General features: G+C 38.6%; 2 protein-coding genes across 2 annotated transcripts in view; both read right to left on the bottom strand.

Annotated features, from left to right (window-relative positions):
- Window positions 1-18283, bottom strand: part of LOC108596226 (hemicentin-1) — a 178171-nt gene that overhangs the window by 119564 nt on the left and 40324 nt on the right. Inside the window, exon 2 of the mRNA XM_017981754.2 lies at window positions 11439-11574. Within this exon, the coding sequence (XP_017837243.1) occupies window positions 11439-11496 (58 nt within the window). The 5' untranslated portion in view covers window positions 11497-11574. The remainder of the gene's footprint in view (window positions 1-11438; window positions 11575-18283) is intronic.
- LOC108596225 (axoneme-associated protein mst101(2)) lies at window positions 33-2744 on the bottom strand. Its single transcript, XM_017981753.2, has one exon. It carries the CDS (start codon window positions 2654-2656, stop codon window positions 65-67), a length of 2592 nt encoding a protein of 863 aa, XP_017837242.1. The 5' UTR covers window positions 2657-2744; the 3' UTR covers window positions 33-64.

The raw sequence follows: 18283 nt of genomic DNA, 5'->3' as shown, positions 1-18283 counted from the left end.
CAACAATATATTTACAAGTAAAAATTACAATCATTTAATTTCAATTTAGCATATTAATTTTCAACTAAAATTTCATAATGGTCTGAGCATTGCGTATCACTGAAGCAGAATTTAGAAACATGCGTTTCTCCCAATCTGTTAAAATCGGACGCACAATGCCACAAATTCCCCACCTGTTTAGAATGCATGGTAATGATAGAAACATATCCTCCTCTATGCCGCACATGCCTGCCACATTTGTTGACAACGATATAACGCGATACGAGTCGTCAAAAATTGCTGAAATAATGTCCGCAACAGAAAGTGCAATGGCCCAATTGGTATAGCCCTTGCCTTCCTTCACCTTCAAAGCAGCATTCACCACATCCATACGGACATCTGACCATCGCATGGGATCCTGCTCAGTTCCTATGTTCGGAATCATATTCATCAAGCGTACACCTCCTATGGTCAGCGAGGACCACAATGGCACTAAGCTCTCGCCATGCTCGCCCACCACGTAGCCATTTATGGAGCACGGCGATATGTTCATTTGTTGTCCAACAATTGCGCGAAAGCGTGCTGTGTCCAAATGGCAGCCAGTACCGAAGATCTGCTCGTAGGGCAATTTCGTAATTTTCTGTGCCACCCAGGTCATCACATCGACGGGCTCGGAGAGTATTATGAATACTCCTTTGGGACTATGCTTGGCAGCAGCTGGCATCACACTTTTGATAATCTCTATGGTATCTTTTGCAACACTCATTCGTGATAGATTTGGATCGGGACGTGGCCCAGCCGTCATTAGGACCACTCTCGAATTCTTTGTGACAGACATGTTGCCACTTTCGATTCTGCAACTATTTGCAAACATCGAACCATGTAGCAAATCCAAGCGTTCCGATTCACACATGGTCCGATTGATGTCGACGAGTGCTAAATGATTGGTTATTTTCTTGGTCAGAATGGTAATAGCAGCTGCCATGCCAACGGCTCCGACACCGATAATAGAAACTTTGTTATTAGCTTGATAGTCTTGGCTTTTTGTTGGTCTGTAAAGACACGATCGGAACTGTTCATAAGCCTCAGCTCTTTTTTTGGCTTCAAACTCTTCACATTTCTTTTTTTGTTCTTCTTCCTCGCGCTTTTTCTTTAGTGCTGCTTCCTCCTCGCATTTTTTTCTTAAAGCTTCTTCCTCCTTACACTTCTTCCTTAGGGCTGCTTCCTCGCATTTTTTCCTCAACTCTTGTATCTTTTTTTGTGCCCTACGCTCATCTTCCTTGCACTTTTCTCTTAATTCGTGTTCTTTGCACTTTTTTCTTAGCGCTTTTTCTTCTTCCTCCTCACACTTTTTTTTCAACGCTTCTCTTTCGCACTTTCTTCTTAGTTCTTCCTCCTCGCACTTTTTTCTCAGGGCTTTTTCTTCACATTTTTTCTTTATTTTTTCCAGCTCATTATCTTTTTTATCATTAACGATCGACTTGCAGTTTTCTTTTTGGACTTTTTCTTTTCTTTCTAGAGGCTTTTTTTTGCATTCTTTATCTTTAACTAGTTTTTTTTCATGAGTGCTCGGCTTTTTTTCTTTTTTTGAGTTTTTGATCTTTGTTTGAGATTTACTCTTTTTGCGCTCATTGATGTTACCATCATCGCAATCATCTTCTGCATAAGCAATTTTTTCGCATCTTTCTCGAAGCGCATTAAGTTTGACATTGCGCGCTAGGGCTTCTTCCTTTCGCTTCGCTCTTTCAGCCGCTATTTCCTTACTAGCTGCTTTCTCACTGCTAGTCTTGCCTGTTTTACCAGCCTTCATTTTATTGAAGTTTTGCATTATCTTGTCTTGACCAGATTCATTACACATTTCAAGTAACACTTTTTTCCTGCACAACTGCGTAAGTTTCGATTGTATACAATTGTAGAACTTCGCAAGTTTTTGCTTCTCGCATTTGGACAACTCCTTGCGAAGTCGACATATTGATAGCAATTCATTATTAACACAGTTATCGCATTTCTGTGTAAATAGATTTTTCGACTCATCAGGTTTCACTGTAGCATTCTCTTTCAATGAACAACATAGCAACTTAAACGGATCTTTCTGCTTAGTGTCAGTGTCATTATCTGTGGCACAGTCGTCACATTCGCTAGCTTGTTCAGCATCTTTAAATTTCTTCTGTTCCTTTTCGCACATTCTCAGCAATATCTTAAGCTTTTTCAACAACGTTAATTCATGGCATTTGGACCTAAGTTCCTTTTCTTTGCAGAGTTTCCTAAGCGCTGACTTCTTGCAAGATTTAGCCATGCCATGTAGCAGACAACCCATCAACTTTTGCATTGCCTGCTTTTCGTACGGGTCCATGCACTCCATTTCCTTCTTCAATGCTCTTTTCCTCGACTCGAAGCATTTCTTTTGATACGCTTCTAACTTGGCGGCATCTTTCTTATTCTTTCGGGCATTCTCGGCTTTCTCTTTAGCATGCCTGCGCTGTTCCAAAATGTTCTGGTAATGCTTGCATGGGCTTCCCATTTTATCGCCGGCACCATTCCCGGCTTTCTTGCAAAATGAAAACAGCTGCAATTTAAATGATACTGGCCGAGGCAAATGCACAGAATGTGTTACGGTTACGGAAAGAGTCTGAAGTAGGGGCTTGTGTAAGCCACCCGTAAACCGTCCTAAACACATGCCGAGGTAATCGAGGAATACTTAACAATAAAGTTAAAACGATTAAATTTAGATAAAATGAAATTGAGAAAAAGAAATTTTGACAGGGTACTCGCCCGAAAACAAATTCTAAAAAAGCTTTCAAAGGGTTGCTGCATTTTTAATTATACAAATCAATATAATTGCTGTACCAAGCATCGCAACTAAGAAAGAGAACGGAAGAAGACTTTTTGGAAAAATTATTATCTTTAACTTTTTCGCTAAACAGATAATTATGGTTTACGATCAACAACTCAACGACTGAGAGTACACAATGAAGCAATTAAAGTGGCTACTGGCTAAAAAAGTATTTAAAAGAATATACTTTGTTAAGTGGCGCGCAAGTACGCATTGCGTATGGGACATAATAACAATAAAATGAGTATTTTACACATGTGCGCAATTAAAATATAAACGTGTCAAACACACACGACGCTCCAGTTTCAGATTTTGCCTCAAAAATTAACAGCAGCAACGGCAAAAAGCAGAAAGCAGCGAAACAATGGCAGAACAACATGCACAAATTAATGACAACATAAAAGAATTTAAATATAAAATGTTGCCATGGTACACCGAAACAGCAAGTGAGAGTTTCCATACTCATAATTGCAGTATAAGTTTGCCTCACGTGTTTGTGTTAAAGTGTACTTGAGCGTGTATGTGTGTGTGTGTACGGGTGTGTGTAGTCAGGTAGGGTAGTCAACTTGGCTCGACGTTGTCTGCTGTTGTCTGCTTGGCGGCGCATGAAGTGAAAATTAATTTCTAAATGCGGGAAATTAACAAATTACAAACAACGCGTCGAGGCGCCAAGTGACAGGCAGCAGTAGTGGAAAGAGCGGAGTAGACGGAAGTAGACATGCCATAATTTACACACACACACACACACATACAAAGAGAGCGAGAGAGAGATGAAGAGAGAGTTCCTTGAAAGCGCAGGAGTTAAGTTCGTGGGGCAAGTTCCAAGTTCCCATAGAGTACTCAAGGTGTTGAAGCGCAGGTGAGACACATTGTTTTGCTTTTGCCTGCCAAGCATGAAGTTGTAGACATATTTCTACCTCTCGCTCTAACTCACTTCCGTCTACTCAACCACACACACACACACCCACACACACTTAGCTGCTCTCATTCCAACGACAGTTGACAGCTTTGCTAATTTGCCCAGCAGCCCACCGTAAATGAACTTGCGCGTCTCTGTCTTGAGCTGTCAGCGTCTTACGCTTGGCATAATACAAGCTATGCCTACCATTTGCCACGCCCACACACACACACATACAGGCAACACTTTGGGGGCACAGCTGCCACTGCGGTCGCACTTTTAACATTTAATTAAGTTGTGCTCGATTTTATGTTCGACAAAATTGTTTGTCTGTGCCGCCTGCACTTTGTGTAGACGAAACTCTCGGGCTGATGAGCAGCGGTGAGTGTGAGGTAGTCAACTGTCATTGCTGAGGGCGTTGTGGTGGCGTTGCTGTTGACATTTTTTGCGGTTAACGCAAAGATTTACAAAAATTGTTCAACTAACTTTGGCAAGCTGTGCAGCAAACTTAAAGCTGAGCATCTGATTGCAAGTAAAGTGATGTGAGCGTGAATTATCATTAGTCATAGACATAGCCTGGAATTCCTATTCAGCATTGTTAACTATTTTATCTGCAGTTTCCCTTTCCATAGCATGGCAGTGTCATAATTGTTCCGTTTTTTATGCGACTGTCGGTTGCTTGTTGATTGTTGCACAAGGATTTTGTCAAGGATAAAACACTTGAGGGCACTCAGCTGTTGTTTTCATTGTTGCTCTTGTCGTCGACAGCGTCATGATTATGTGTGTGTGTGTGTGTCTGTGTCTAAGCTTATGCTATGCTCTAGTTGTCGTTATTGTTGGATTGCATATTCTCGCATTCGAGTTTAAGGTTAGGCTTTGAGCCAACGACATCATCAACGTCATGATTATTGTTGTTGTTGGTTGCTCTGTGTATGGCGCATTATAAAACAGTTATTGATTTTCTAACATGGCGCCCCGGCTTGTTATGATTTTCCGTTTAGTCTGACAGTCCTGTTTAAAGCGAAACGAGCGACGAGCGCAGTTTGCTATTTAATTCCATTTTCATTAGCATTAGCATAGCACAAAATAATGTATTGCACAAATGGAAAAACAGGCGCAGAGTCAATGCAACCGCAGCTAGAACGACACACACACACACACACACACACACAACGTTGTGGTTGCCAAATTATCTGCGTCTGTCTATGGGCGTGGCCTGTGGTTAGTTGAACAAAAAAGGCGCCTGCAACTGTCACACAAACAAGAGTCAAGAATTGGGTCATTGTGTAAACTGCGGCAACGCGCAGCAGACACATTAAAGCCAAAAAAGTACCACCCCAAAAACACGACACGAACATAACCAAACATAAACACAGTAGCCGAAAGTCAAAGTTCAAAAATTTAACAACTGGCAAACAAACTTGAGGCACAAGTTGTGGGGATTTCTTCTTTATTTTTTTTTTTTGTGTGTTTGTTTTGTCTTTTTTTTTTGTTGTTGTCGAGAGGCTTCAAATAAATGCTGCGCTGCCTGAAGCTGATAGAGAGAGTGAGAGAGCAAGAAGAGTAAAGAGCGCGGCTTCAGCTCTGCCACCTGTTCCGCTTGATTGTGCTCAGGCTGTGTAGCTGGGGGAGAGCTCCCTCATCATGAAAGGTTAATGACGGCTGCTGTCAGCAACGAAGGTCAGCCCACCAAACACGCCGTCACCCCCCACCCCCACCCCCACCCCACACTCAATTCCCAGTCAACGTTGTTCTGTCGTCCTTTGTTGGGTCAAGCATGCAGCAGGTAAAAGTTTCATTTCATGGGCCCAAAGTGTAACAAAAATAGCAGCCATGGGCGGCTATGAAACTGGAGTTGGGAGTTGGTAGAGCCAACGCGTGCTAAATAGCAGCGCTGAGCTGCTGCTGCTCTGCTGCTTCTGCTTCTGCTTGGGGGACAGCGCTGAGCGTAAAAGTTAAATGAAACGAAACACGTTAATGGCCTCTGAGCTCGGATGTGCGCGCAGCCAGCGGGCGGAGGGTGGCAGGACAGGTAGCTAGCTGGTTGGCTAAAAGTTAAAGCCATGTCACAGCTCTCAGGGAAAGTGAAAATTTTTCAACTAGTTAACAGCAAATGCCAGCTTCTAAATATCACAAAAGTGTTCTCACACTCTCTCGCTCGTTCGCTCTCTCTTGCTCTTGTCATTGAGCAACGTAATAAAATGATATCGTTGGCTTAGTTAAGTAGCAATAAGCTAAAAAAGCAAAACTCGTTGCCTGCTTTCAGGCGCCGATTTGCAATCACAGCCAACCCACCCCGCCTTAACTTTGGCCCAGATATTAAGTTATTTAGGCTATTTAAGAGGTAAACTGAGTGGACGCCTTTGTTGTGCTGCACACTTCTCTGGTCATTAAAGCTAAATTACGGTAGATTAGATTACAGTTACGCCGTGCTTAAACCTCTTGTTGTTGTTTGGCAGCAAAAGTTTCGTACTATATTCCATTTACTTTGATGGCTTCCCTTAGTCACATTAAAGCTTTAGCTAATTTATCCAAGGGTCTCTGCTGTTTAATTAAAATGCTTTAAATTTTTGCTGCACAACATGAACTTTAACGAAAATACAGTAAAAGTTCGAGCAGTGGCGCTTGGGAGGGCAACCACAGCAAATACAAAGAATTATGTATCACTTCGTTACGACTTACTTCCACTTAATTTATTTTCAGTTGCTTTTACTGACTGAACAGCGTCGAGCAAGTAGACGAAAAAAATGTAGAAAAATAAAGCAAAGCGGCAAGCCAAGATTTCTACAGTTACTTCCGAATGTTTGTGTACATTAGCACTTGCATATTTGCTTTGTTAGTAACTGATGAAATACATAAATAAATATAAAAACTACTAAAAAGCAAAGACTTGAAGTCAAACAATTAAAAATATAAATTGAAATAAAAAATATTTAGCTATAATTATTGAATATGATAAGCATATTAGTAAAAGTGTTTTAATAAAATAAATCTTGATATATAAACATTTTAAACTGTAAAGAGTTTAATATAAATATTTTTTTAAATTGAAAAAAAGAAAATTGAAAATTATATATATTGGTGAAAGTCTAATTTACTGTTAAATTTTATTTATTTTTTTTTTTATTATTTTTAAGGCATACGGGCTAACAATATTGAGTTTAAAAAAATTTCTGTGATAATTATAATGATTTATTTTGATTTACAATTAATTTTTTATTAATAATAAATAGATAAATTAATGAATTCTTAATAATTATTAACCATGGTTAGCATAAATAAATAGCATTTTAAATAAATAGCTTTAATTATTAGCTTTAAATAGCTATTATTATTAGCTATAAATATTGCATAATTAAAATGTAAATATCCAAAATTATTAGCTATAAATAATATGCTTAGCATATTTATAATGAGAAATGTATTTAAATGAATATATTGCTTTATTTATTTATAATAAATATTGCCTTTGCTCTGCATAAATTTAGTACAATAATTACCAATAAATATTCATAAGACATTGCCTATGCTTAGCAGATTTTGAGGCTATAAGAGCAATTGTTGCAACCACTGTATTGAGTGTAGTATGACTTCAACTCCCAAGGCTTCAGTTAGCGCTTTTGCTCAAAAGCACACACCACACCACAAGCCCAGAGGCGTCAACTAGCAAAGCAAAACTAAAGGAAGCAATGGTGAAAAAAGAAGAAGAAGAAGAAGAAGAAGCAGTGTAGAAGGCTTTACAAAAAGCATTTGACTTTGACTACGCGACTACAACAAGTGCAGCTTGGAGTTGCAACAGCAAATGCTGCATGGCTTGCTTCACACCAATCTGTATGTGTGTCTGTGTCTGTGTGTGTGTGTGTGTGTGTGAGCTCTTTGGGAGCGCATAGCTCAAAATGCCTTTCAAGTGCCAGCGCATTAATTCTCAGGTGTGCAATTTAGTGTGCGGCCAATTTTTGTCGGTCTAGCCAAACCGGAAGCCAACAACGGGCCAACAGTCCAAAGTCGAGTATGCCCCAAAGCTTCAGCTACGACCACACGTTGCGCTCGCACTCCACTCTTCATGTTGCTGGGAGGGAAATTTAAAGCGGAAGTGCGCGTTTTATGCCCTTTTTGGCTTTTATTGTTAGCTGCGCTTCCGACTTTGGCATTCCTTTCACATATATATACATTTTTTTTGGAACATACCTTGCACATTTCCGCTGGCAAGTCTTAAAGTTTCATTGCACATTTCTTTAAAAAAAATAAATTCTTGCCAACTTACTTTTGTTCTACATTCGCCCTGCAATGTTTAACACCAATGAGAGTTTATATAAAGCAACAAAACTTAAAAGTCGAAACGTGACTGTGGACAGCACAAAATGGCGGCGGGCATAATTTGAAGTCCGACGACAAAAGAAACTTTTTAATAATTGCATTTTGCAAGCAGCTTTGGCTCACATAATAAACTCCGCGACTAACCGGACCAAGTGCGCCCCAAGATCGCAATCGCAAAAAAGTTCTGAAGCTGGAGCTGCATCAACACCAGACAACAAGACAATCAAACACACACACACACACACAGAGAGAGATACAAAATAACCGAAAAGTAATTCAGCACAAAAGTAAACTTCAGCCTCGAACAAAAGTCGAGCTTTAAAATAAACTTGCAGGCTAGGCAATATTTTTCTTATAGCAGCCACGAGTTTTGGGCCAAGCCCCGCCGGCTGCACTCGAGGCACAAAAGGCGCATTTTATATAAAAGAAAAGTGGCTAACTAAGTCCACGACGATGACGACGACGTCGACGACGTCGCTGGCCCTTGCCTCAAGTGTCGTCTATGCCGAGACATGCGCTGCGGTTCTGTCTTGTTGATTGTTGCATCCGAGAGTTGTGTGCAGCGCTGAGTGAGCACAAAATTGAGTGGAGTAGAGTCCACTTGAAAGCTGAAATTTAAGCTGATTTCGTTTGGAATTTTGCAGTGTGCAACGCGTTACCTACTTTTGGTTACAGTTCGAAAGTGCCAGCGAGTGAGTGAGAGAGTGAGAGCGAGAGAGAGACAGAGAGAGAGAGAGAGAGACAGAGAGAGAGAGAGAGCGAGATTGTTGCCCATTGTGCCCAACTGATGAGAACAGTTATTAAAGCAAAAGTTGCAATAATCAAATATGCTTTTAGTAAAGTTGCAATGCTCTAGCTCTATAGCTTTTTATTGAGTTTCATATTACGCAAAAGTTAACTTTTAGTTAATCGAAATGCATACAATGGCTTTAATAACAAGTTTAAACTCTCGACTTTGCTTACGCTGCAGCTACAGATAATTATTCAATGTTTCGTTAGTTGCAATTCAAGGAAAAAGATTTCGCAATGCATTAAATGCAAAGCAAGTTTTAATTAAAATATATGTATGGGTTCAGCAGAAAAATTAATAATGATATCCCATAGACATAATTCTAGGATATGAAATTAAATTTTATATTAAATTCTTTGGTGTTTTTAAACCAATTTGGACAATGTCTTCAAAATTCAACAGCATCAAAGACCCCAATGTCTTTAAAATATATTTTTTGTTTCTGTAACTTAAAATTTATGCACCTTTCTTTTCATTCTGTTATCGATAAACTTAGTGGAAACGCTGGTGAACATTGAGAAGGTTTTAAGTGAAACAGTTTTACTTTTCTAAGGCTTGGCTTTAATTTTGAACACTGCATAATATTGAAATCGATAAGCCGATAGCTGTGTCTTTTTAATTCTTGCTTAAAGCTCAATTAAATTTTCATTAGTTTCAATTCAAGTAAAATATTAAGCATTAGATATTTTAAACTAAATTTAAATTCAATTAAGGCACAAATACTGTTTATCGATAATATCGATAAGCTTAGTGGCAGCTCTGTTTGCAAACCAGCTGAAATCGATAGACCGATAACTCACTTTTTATTGTGGTTAGCTTAATTATACGCACTTTGCTGATTTTTGCTGCTTCTACGCCAATGCTTGGCTATAATTTTTAATGCTACCTGCGAGTTTGTTACACACCTTGTAAAAAAAAAATAAAAACATTGAGTAGCAAATCCCACTTTATTGCTAAATTGATCATTAAGTGCGCTTTCGCCTCAGTTGCTTGTGATGATGACACGAGGCGAATGGCATGACTAAGCGCACCCGAAGCGCCACTTTATTAAAACTGAAATATGCTTGATGGCTCTGGCTGTTGTGCCTTTAAGTATGCAACACATTTCGCATTGGCTGCGAGAGCATCCAAGACGACGTTCTTAGCATGGCAAGCACGTAGCAAACGCACACTCAGCTTAAATACATGGCTAAAATGTTGGACATTAAGCCCCTGGGAGTAGTCACAGATATGCGCTGACCAGCAGTAACAGAAACAATGCTTACGAAGAAGAAGAAGAAGCAGAGACTGCGAATGCTGCTGACAAATTTCATGCTTAAGTTGTGTTAAAAAAACTAAAATTGAAACGCTTTAAAATTTAAATTTTTGCATTTTTAACAAGCAGCATTGCTTACGCTGCAGCTGCCGTAAATGCATGTGTGTGAGTGTGTGTGTGTGTGTGTTGGTGGGCAAACATTTTTATGCAAAAATATTTTGCATGTCACTAGCGCAGAGCGGAGCGGAGCACGCGTTGCGGCAAAACGGGAAGCAAGGTCTGTGTGTATTTGCCACAGACTTTTGCATGCATAACAAGTCAGCGAGACAGGCGGACAGACGAACAGACGAACGGACGGACGGCACAAACAAACAGTGTAAAAAACGAGAAAGGGAGAAAGAGAATATATGGGACAGACAGACAGACAGAGAGACAGACAGACAAGCAATGGTAGGAAGGAAGCAGCGGCGGCGGCGGCAACGCTGGCGGGCAGCACAGGAAGCGCATACAAAACTTTAGCGGGCGCCGCGGCGCGCATTTCGTAATCTTTGCAAATAAACGCGTGAAATTCCAAGGCGCACCGCAGCGAAACATGTCGAGGGGTTGGGTGGGGGAAGGGGGTTGCGTTAAGTTAGGGCGCCATGCCGTCGACATGTGCGCGCCATTTTGGCATACAGCTCACACGCGAAATTGCGCATTCAGATTAAAATTCTTGAACGCGCATTTCCGTTTCCGCTTTGAGCAGCTGCATACGCTGCTGTCTCGCTGTTGCATGCAACACGCATTTGACTTTGACAGCAGCTGACTATGTGTGTGTGTCCACCTTGAAGTGACCTCAGATCAACTGTTAAATCTCTTTGCGTTTTATTTCAGCTGCGCTCAACATGTCGTATGTGTAATATGGCTTGCCTAATAGCATATCACTCATACGCCCCATTGCATTGCTATGCAGAAACTGTGCGAAAAAATTTATTTGCTCAACACACACACACCCAACACACACAAATACAAATGCACACAGCCTGGGGCTGTCCGAAGTTGCCCCCCGAAAAAAAAAACGCACATCAAATAAAAGAAATGGCTTTGTTTGCCGCTTGTGGCATAGAATATCAAGCTGATAAGGGCTGCTGTCTGTCTGTGTGTGTGTGTGTCTTGGGTGTGTGTGTGTGTGTGCTGGCGCATAAATAATGTGACCTGCCTGACTGCGATTATCTGTGAACTATTTTTCACACACAGCCCAGCATACAAAGTGGCCGGCATTAGTTATTCCACTTTCGGTTCTATTCTCAACATTGCATTGTTGAATTTGTGTGTGTGTGTGTGCTCTGCTGGTCGCGCATTAATTTTATCTCTTCTCTCTACTTACATTGTATTGAAATAATGAACAATAATATCCAGAGGCGTCGATCGAATTGCGGTCTCATGACTTCATCACTTCTCAAAATTTTATTGTTGTTTGTAGTTCTGCTGCTCAAAGCGCCGCCACCAATTGCCACATGTAACTGCAAAGAAATAATAACAATAATTAGCAAAATTTTATACTCAAAGAACTCGTTACGTTGCCATGCTACGAAAATCCTTCAATGCGCTAAGGTTCAAGCAGCTCAAAATTAACAACTGTTTGCACATAAAATTAATTAATTTTCCACATATAAAATGTAAACTTTACTTTGTTGCATAACGTTAGGCGGATTAACTGCCAAACGTACAAAGCGCTGGCATAAAGATAGAGACATCAGACATCATCAGCATGTCTGCCTCTGTGCGTGTGTGAAGCGAAAGCCAAAAAATTTTCAGCAACAGCATTTTGTCTGCAGTGTTTGAAGTGCAATGCAAACAAAACGACAAACGAGACGTGCGCATACTTTTCTCAAACACTGTGCACACACACACACACACACACATGTGCTTGCTGTGTGTGTGAGCGACAAAAGGTAAACAAAATTAGCTGCAAAACTGACAAAGATTTTAACGAATTGACGTTGTCTCGTTATCGTTTGCCCGCTTCACATGTCCGCATGCGGCTCCAACAATTAAGTTGCAAGTCATAGTTACCGGTTAACGGTTTAAATAAGCGCTTAAACTTATTTTATGACTAGCTGCTTGCTTAAGAGGTTAATTAGCAGTTGAGAGTTGAGTTTTAATTAATTATATATTGCTTATTGACAATTCATTTAAGTTACCTTAGGGTCACATAGAAAGCGAAGTAAACTTGCGTCATGATTAAAAATATTTAGGCCAAGATCACAAGATCGAAAAATACACTTCGATATAATTTTTTAAAAGTTTGAATATTTTTAAATATTTTTTTAATTGAGTGTTGACTTTTAACAATCAACGAGCAAATTATATATTTTCAAATTAAGTATACGTAAGTGTTTCAAATTAAATATTTGTACACTACACTGCAGTGCCCGTGCACTGGCAATACAAATATTTCATGAGTCATAAGGATAACAGTTACAAACATCAGATTTTAGCTATAGACTTGAGCAGAGCTCAATTGAAAACATAAATTCTTAGATATTTCTCAAAGCTAATTATATAACTATTTATTATAATGATAATCAAATGCAATGATGAGCATAATCAAATGCATTATAAATATTAAACAAAATGTTTTAGAACTTTAATTTGAAGTTTACCTCAACAGTTGAGACCACAACTGCAGTTGATTTAAATAGAGATAATAACTCAATAGTTTAGTTCGTATTGCTCGCTTTTAGAATAAAATAAGCGTTTAGGGTTTCCTTGATTATTTGTTATTACAGCCTGTGCTTGAAAAAAAACATTTGTTTATAATTTTTTTGAATTAGACAGTAGAAATCAAATGACCGTTGGAAATGTTTTAATATGAACCTTAGTTCATAGTTAGTTACTTCTTAAAGTAAAGTTGAAATTCCCATTTAAAACGATGAGTAAAGTTGACTGCTCAACTTTTTGAACGGTTTAATATAAAAGCAAAACGCTTTAAGCTCTCACAACTCAAATTACAAGTACGCAAAATGCTGCAACTGCTGCTGGTGGGGGTCACAGCTAAAATCATGTAACACATTTAGTTGCAACTGCTCAGCTAACATGGCAACGCGACAGCAATTGTTAGCCCTGCTGCCCAAACAAATCACGCGATCAATTTGTCAGACAAGCAGCAACTGCAACAACAACAACAATTCGAACAAGAACAAGAACAGCAGTAACATATAATAAATGAAGTTAGCAAGGCAATGCATTGACGAACGCACTGACACACTGAACTGAGCAAATGACAAATGGACAGCAGCAATGAAGTTCAAGCAGCAGCAACAGCAGGCACAACAACAACAGCATTGTGGCCAACAAAATTGACAGCAACGCCAGTTGACGCACATCATCAATATGTGACAGATATGTATGGCATAGAAATTGTCGTTGTCGTCTTCGTTGTTGTTGTTGTTGTTGTTGTTGTTGTTGTTGTTGAGCTTATGTCTTGTCAAGCAGCTGTCATTATGCAAGAGCAGCAAGTAGGGGGCTGACGAACTTATACAATAGCCAAATGCTTGGGCTAGACTGAGCTGTTTGCCTTTAAATGAAATGTGCTCGAGTTTGTTATAAATAATAATTTATAAGACAGTTTGTATATGCATATAAATCAAAGCACAAGATTTCCAAAAGTGCCATTAACAGCAGCTGTTGTCAGTTTTTGCACCTCGCACATTTTTCTCACGTCTTTCATCCACTGACGTCAGCTGGTCGGCCCCCAAGTATGTGTTTACCTCTTTTATTTATGACCATAACTGTCTATGTGTGAGTGTGTTTGTGTGTGTGTTAAATTTATTAACCTTTAAAATGTGCAAAAGTCAGAGCTCACCAAAAGTTTGACCCACTTGTTTAAATCTGTTGTCAAAATACAAGTGGACGCTTTACAGTTGGGCGCAGCCAACTTTTATATGCACTTTGAACGAGGCTCGAGGTTGAAAAACATGACAAAGCTTATTTCAGATTTTTTATTGAATTATTTTGGAATTGCGGGGAAAGTGAGTGGAAACAAATTTTTCAAAAATAAGAAAATTGCTTCGGAATTTGAAGAACTTACATACCAATTTTTGTTGCTCTTACTCTTAGAGTCTCTGAGTTCTTGTTGCTCATATAGACATTAAATAAAATAAATAAATAAAATAAAATAATTCTAAGCGTATTATTACGACCAGGAGTACCTATATAATAACTTTGGTTGCTCTAACCATTATAGCCTCTAACATCTTGCTGCTCATACATACGAAAATGGCTATATCGACTTAGTTTGTCTTGCTGATTAGCTCAACTTCATTATACCCTATTCCATGTTTTATTTATTTTATCAAAGTGTATAAAATATGGTAAATTGTTATAAAATAAACCAATTATGTGAGCTTAAGCGCCTTTTGCTGTGCATTTTGCAAAATTAACCATAAAGCGCACAATTCATGACTAAAACCTCAATTAAAATAGAAAGCCTCAAAATCTGCAGCAAAAAGTAAACAAAACTCTCGCAAAAGCTGCAAAAATGTATTTGCCACAATTTTAAAGCCACAACAATGATGATGATGATGCGGATGCGAATCCGAATGCTGATGATGATGTTGGCATTGTTGCATGTTTGCTGTGATGATGTGGCAATGCAACCAATGCAATAAACAATAAATGCCAATGGTATGTAAATTTTTGCCAATTTACCGCAACAATGCAAAACTATCTGAGCTAGTTTGCCAGTCTGGCCGTCTCTCTGTCTGTCTGTCTGATGCGCGTTCTGTTGCAAAGTTGCATGCAAAATATTTGTTGGTTAACCACAATAACAACAACAATGTGTGTGTGGAGCATGAGCGAGAAGCTCAACACACAAATTAAATTTACATACGTGGACATTTTACATAACACAAAAGTCGACAATGCAAAAATACACACACACATACATATATATATATATATATGCATGGCATTTATAATTCGTTTGGAACTTCCATTTGAGCTCATCTGTCGCGTTAAATGTCCATTGCCTGCTTATAGGCGCCTGTCAATTGTTTTATCATAAAGTGTGGCGCTGGTTCATTGATTGTGCAACAACATTACAGCTTTAACTCTTCTTCTTCATTCCTTTTTTTTTTGTTGTTATGCAGCTCTTGCGCATAATTAAATTTTTGTGTTTTTATTTGTTTTTAATCTCGAAAAATTTTAATTGCAGCGGCATCAACTAAATGCGTTGTGGCCTAATTTGATGTTGATGCTTGAAAGCAGCCTTGGCATCATTTTTGCATAACAAATGCAGTTTTAAGCTTAAGCGAATTTGCTATGTGACTGCAATTGTATAATATATGTTAATAACTTATATATTTTTGGCACTGAATTAAAACATTAAAGTGAGCTTTGCTTTTCGCTTTGCACTTGTTGCAGAACTATCTTCAATTTGAGCTCAAGCATAAAACAATCAAAGCTTTGATGTTTCATTTAAATATAATATTGAAATATATTTTAACAAATTTCTACATGAGAGTTTAAAATATATTCTTCTTCTTTATGTGAAACTTTTTCTGTTATTTTTTGTTTTAAATTTAAAAAGAACTTAGTTGAAACAGTATAAGCTAAATACATTCTTATGACTAATGCCATTCGGTCTTGGCTGAAAGCATAAACATTTTTTTTTTCATAAAACAGAATCATAAGCTTTACACACACTTTTCAATATTATCCAGAACACAATGCAAATAATAATGTTGTGATCCTTTGGTCTCTTGCCCACACACAAATCTTTCATAACTAATCATAAAAATCAAAATACAAAATGTCGTACTAAGATTTTACATATTTTTATTTATTTTGAACAGATTCTTTTAAGTTCCAAAACTATAGAGAATAGAGCGATTGGTCTATTAAAGATAAATAATTTGTTATATAGATTTAGTGTATTTTTTTTCTATTTTTTTAACATACCTAAAATGTAATTGGATCATAATAATACTCTAGTAAGGCCAATAACTTTACTTTAGTATGCTGATAGTTTGTGATTTACAATTAGAATGAACTTTGAATGAGGAAAGTCTTCTGGTTCTTTTGAATAGGGTTATTAATTATCGAAATTTTGTATATTTTTAATATCTTTACATTTTTATTTTGAAACATGTAAGCTAAATGCTATTTTAAGTGAAACGAGTTCAGCGCACAGTTTTCTAGGTTAAACTTAAATCATTTGGCCAAGTTGACTTAGCCCGCTTGATTGTTTTGGCGCTTCTGTGGCTTCCGTCTGGCCACAGATGGTGAGCACATAATGTGGCTTCCAGGTAACCCAAATGGCAGCTTGCCAGCAGTTGCCATTGTCTTGACTTTTATCTAGACTTGACTTGGCGCAAGACGAAAGCCAAATGCGAGTTTAGTGTTCGCCTTGACTTGAGGCCCATTTGGCAGCCAATGCGACTGCTGAGCGACATTGATATGGAAAAAAGACCAGATCCAGACGCTTTAAGGCGGCAGTTTCAATTTGTTGTTGATTACCCGCCAAAAAACAAGAAGAAAAGCACTAAACAAAGACAAATCCAATTAATCACAAATCCCATTTGGGCCTACGAAACAAGATAGAAGAGCAGAATACCGAAATGGCGAAAGCGAAATGTTGCCGCCGCTACGAATATCAATCAATTACAATGAAAGTATTTATCGGACATGCTTATCGGCTTCAATAAAATGCGCACACACACACGCATGACAAAGGTTAGGAGTGAATGGAAAAAAGAGAAAGCGAGTTGAGGCGTAGGCTGGTGAAATGTCAAGGGAGCCTGCGCAACAAAAAGTGAAATTCGATTAAAATTTATCACAAAACGCAAATCGCATAAAAAAACGCAACAGCAAATGTGATGTGTGTGTTTTTTTTCCAAGGGTTTGGTAAAATGGCCCCTTAGGATACAATAAAACAGGGCGCATCATTAATTTTTGCAGCATGCCTCCAAAATTTATCGTATACTTAATGTACGTTAAAAAATAGAAAGCCTTGAGGCAAAGCAAAGACTTTAAGTAAGCAATTTCGGGCTTAATTTGTAAGGCAACAATATGACAATGAGCGAAAAGAAGAGTCGCAGCCAACTTTATGATACACTTTCACTAGGGAATCGCAGCAAACGATAAATTTGTAGGAGTAAATCCACTTTTTCGATTTTCCAATTTATTTGGGGGGAAAGGAGAGAATATATAAAAGAATAAAATATAGGCGTACTGCTTAGGGGCTAGGTGTACGTACATACCGAATGTGGTTGCTCTAGCTCTTATAAACTCTGAGATCTTCTTGCTCATACAGGCAGACTGTGTGATTTCTCTAAATATTTTAGATATAAGCATATTAAAAGAATTGAGAGAACATTCACGACGAATTTTATTGCTCTATCTGTTATAGTCTCTCAGATCTTGTTGCTCATACAGACATTTAATGAAGCAAATAAATAAAAACGTAGCTAGAAGTGCCTACATACCAAATTTGGTTGCTGTAGAGCTTATAGTCTCTGAGATCTTGACGCTCATACAGACGGAAATAGTAATATCGACACAGTTTGTCTTGCTGATCGGGTATATATATGCTCTATGGGTTTGCCACGCCTTCTGCTGCTTGCCACATACATTTGCACAATTTTCTGATACTCCCTTGCATTTTTTATAAAAAGAATTAATAAATTGATTATTAGTAACCACACACAGCTTGTAGTAAATACTGTAACGGCAGCTGTTACACTTGCGTGCGGTGAAAGTGGGCGAAAGTCTTTCGCTGGGGCTACCCAATCATTATTCAATATGTTGACTTTTGTGCTCTCGCATTTGTTTCGTTGCATGCCACATAAGTCATGTTCATGTGTGTGTGTGTGCCACACAGACTTTCGTCCGCAGCCCGACGCTCCACAGGCGCAGCGCATGCAAAAGACAAAGAAAAATTTGTTGCCAAGTGCTGCCAAGTAGCGTGCGGCAGGCGTCGATGTGGAAATTGTGATAGTGTAGCACACACACACACACACACACATGAGCGAAAAAAAAAAAATAAAACAATGAACTCTGTGCCAGAGTGTCGAAGTTGTTTAACTTTGCATTTGTTGCTCGCTCGGGCTACCCACACAGCAGCTTAGTGTAGCGCTTGATTAAGGGTCTCTTTCCAACAAGTGTCAGAGACACACACACACACATACGCATACACACGCACATTGTTATTGCTATTGAAATCTAGTT

The sequence above is a fragment of the Drosophila busckii genome, chromosome 2R, assembly GCF_011750605.1.
Source record: "Drosophila busckii strain San Diego stock center, stock number 13000-0081.31 chromosome 2R, ASM1175060v1, whole genome shotgun sequence".
NCBI lineage: Eukaryota > Metazoa > Arthropoda > Insecta > Diptera > Drosophilidae > Drosophila > Drosophila busckii.
This window is presented reverse-complemented; position numbering and strand designations above follow the sequence as displayed.

Bases quoted from the DNA above. Each gene is read 5' to 3' on its own strand.
- LOC108596225 (XM_017981753.2), bottom strand. From the start codon at position 2,656: ATGTGTTTAGGACGGTTTACGGGTGGCTTACACAAGCCCCTACTTCAG.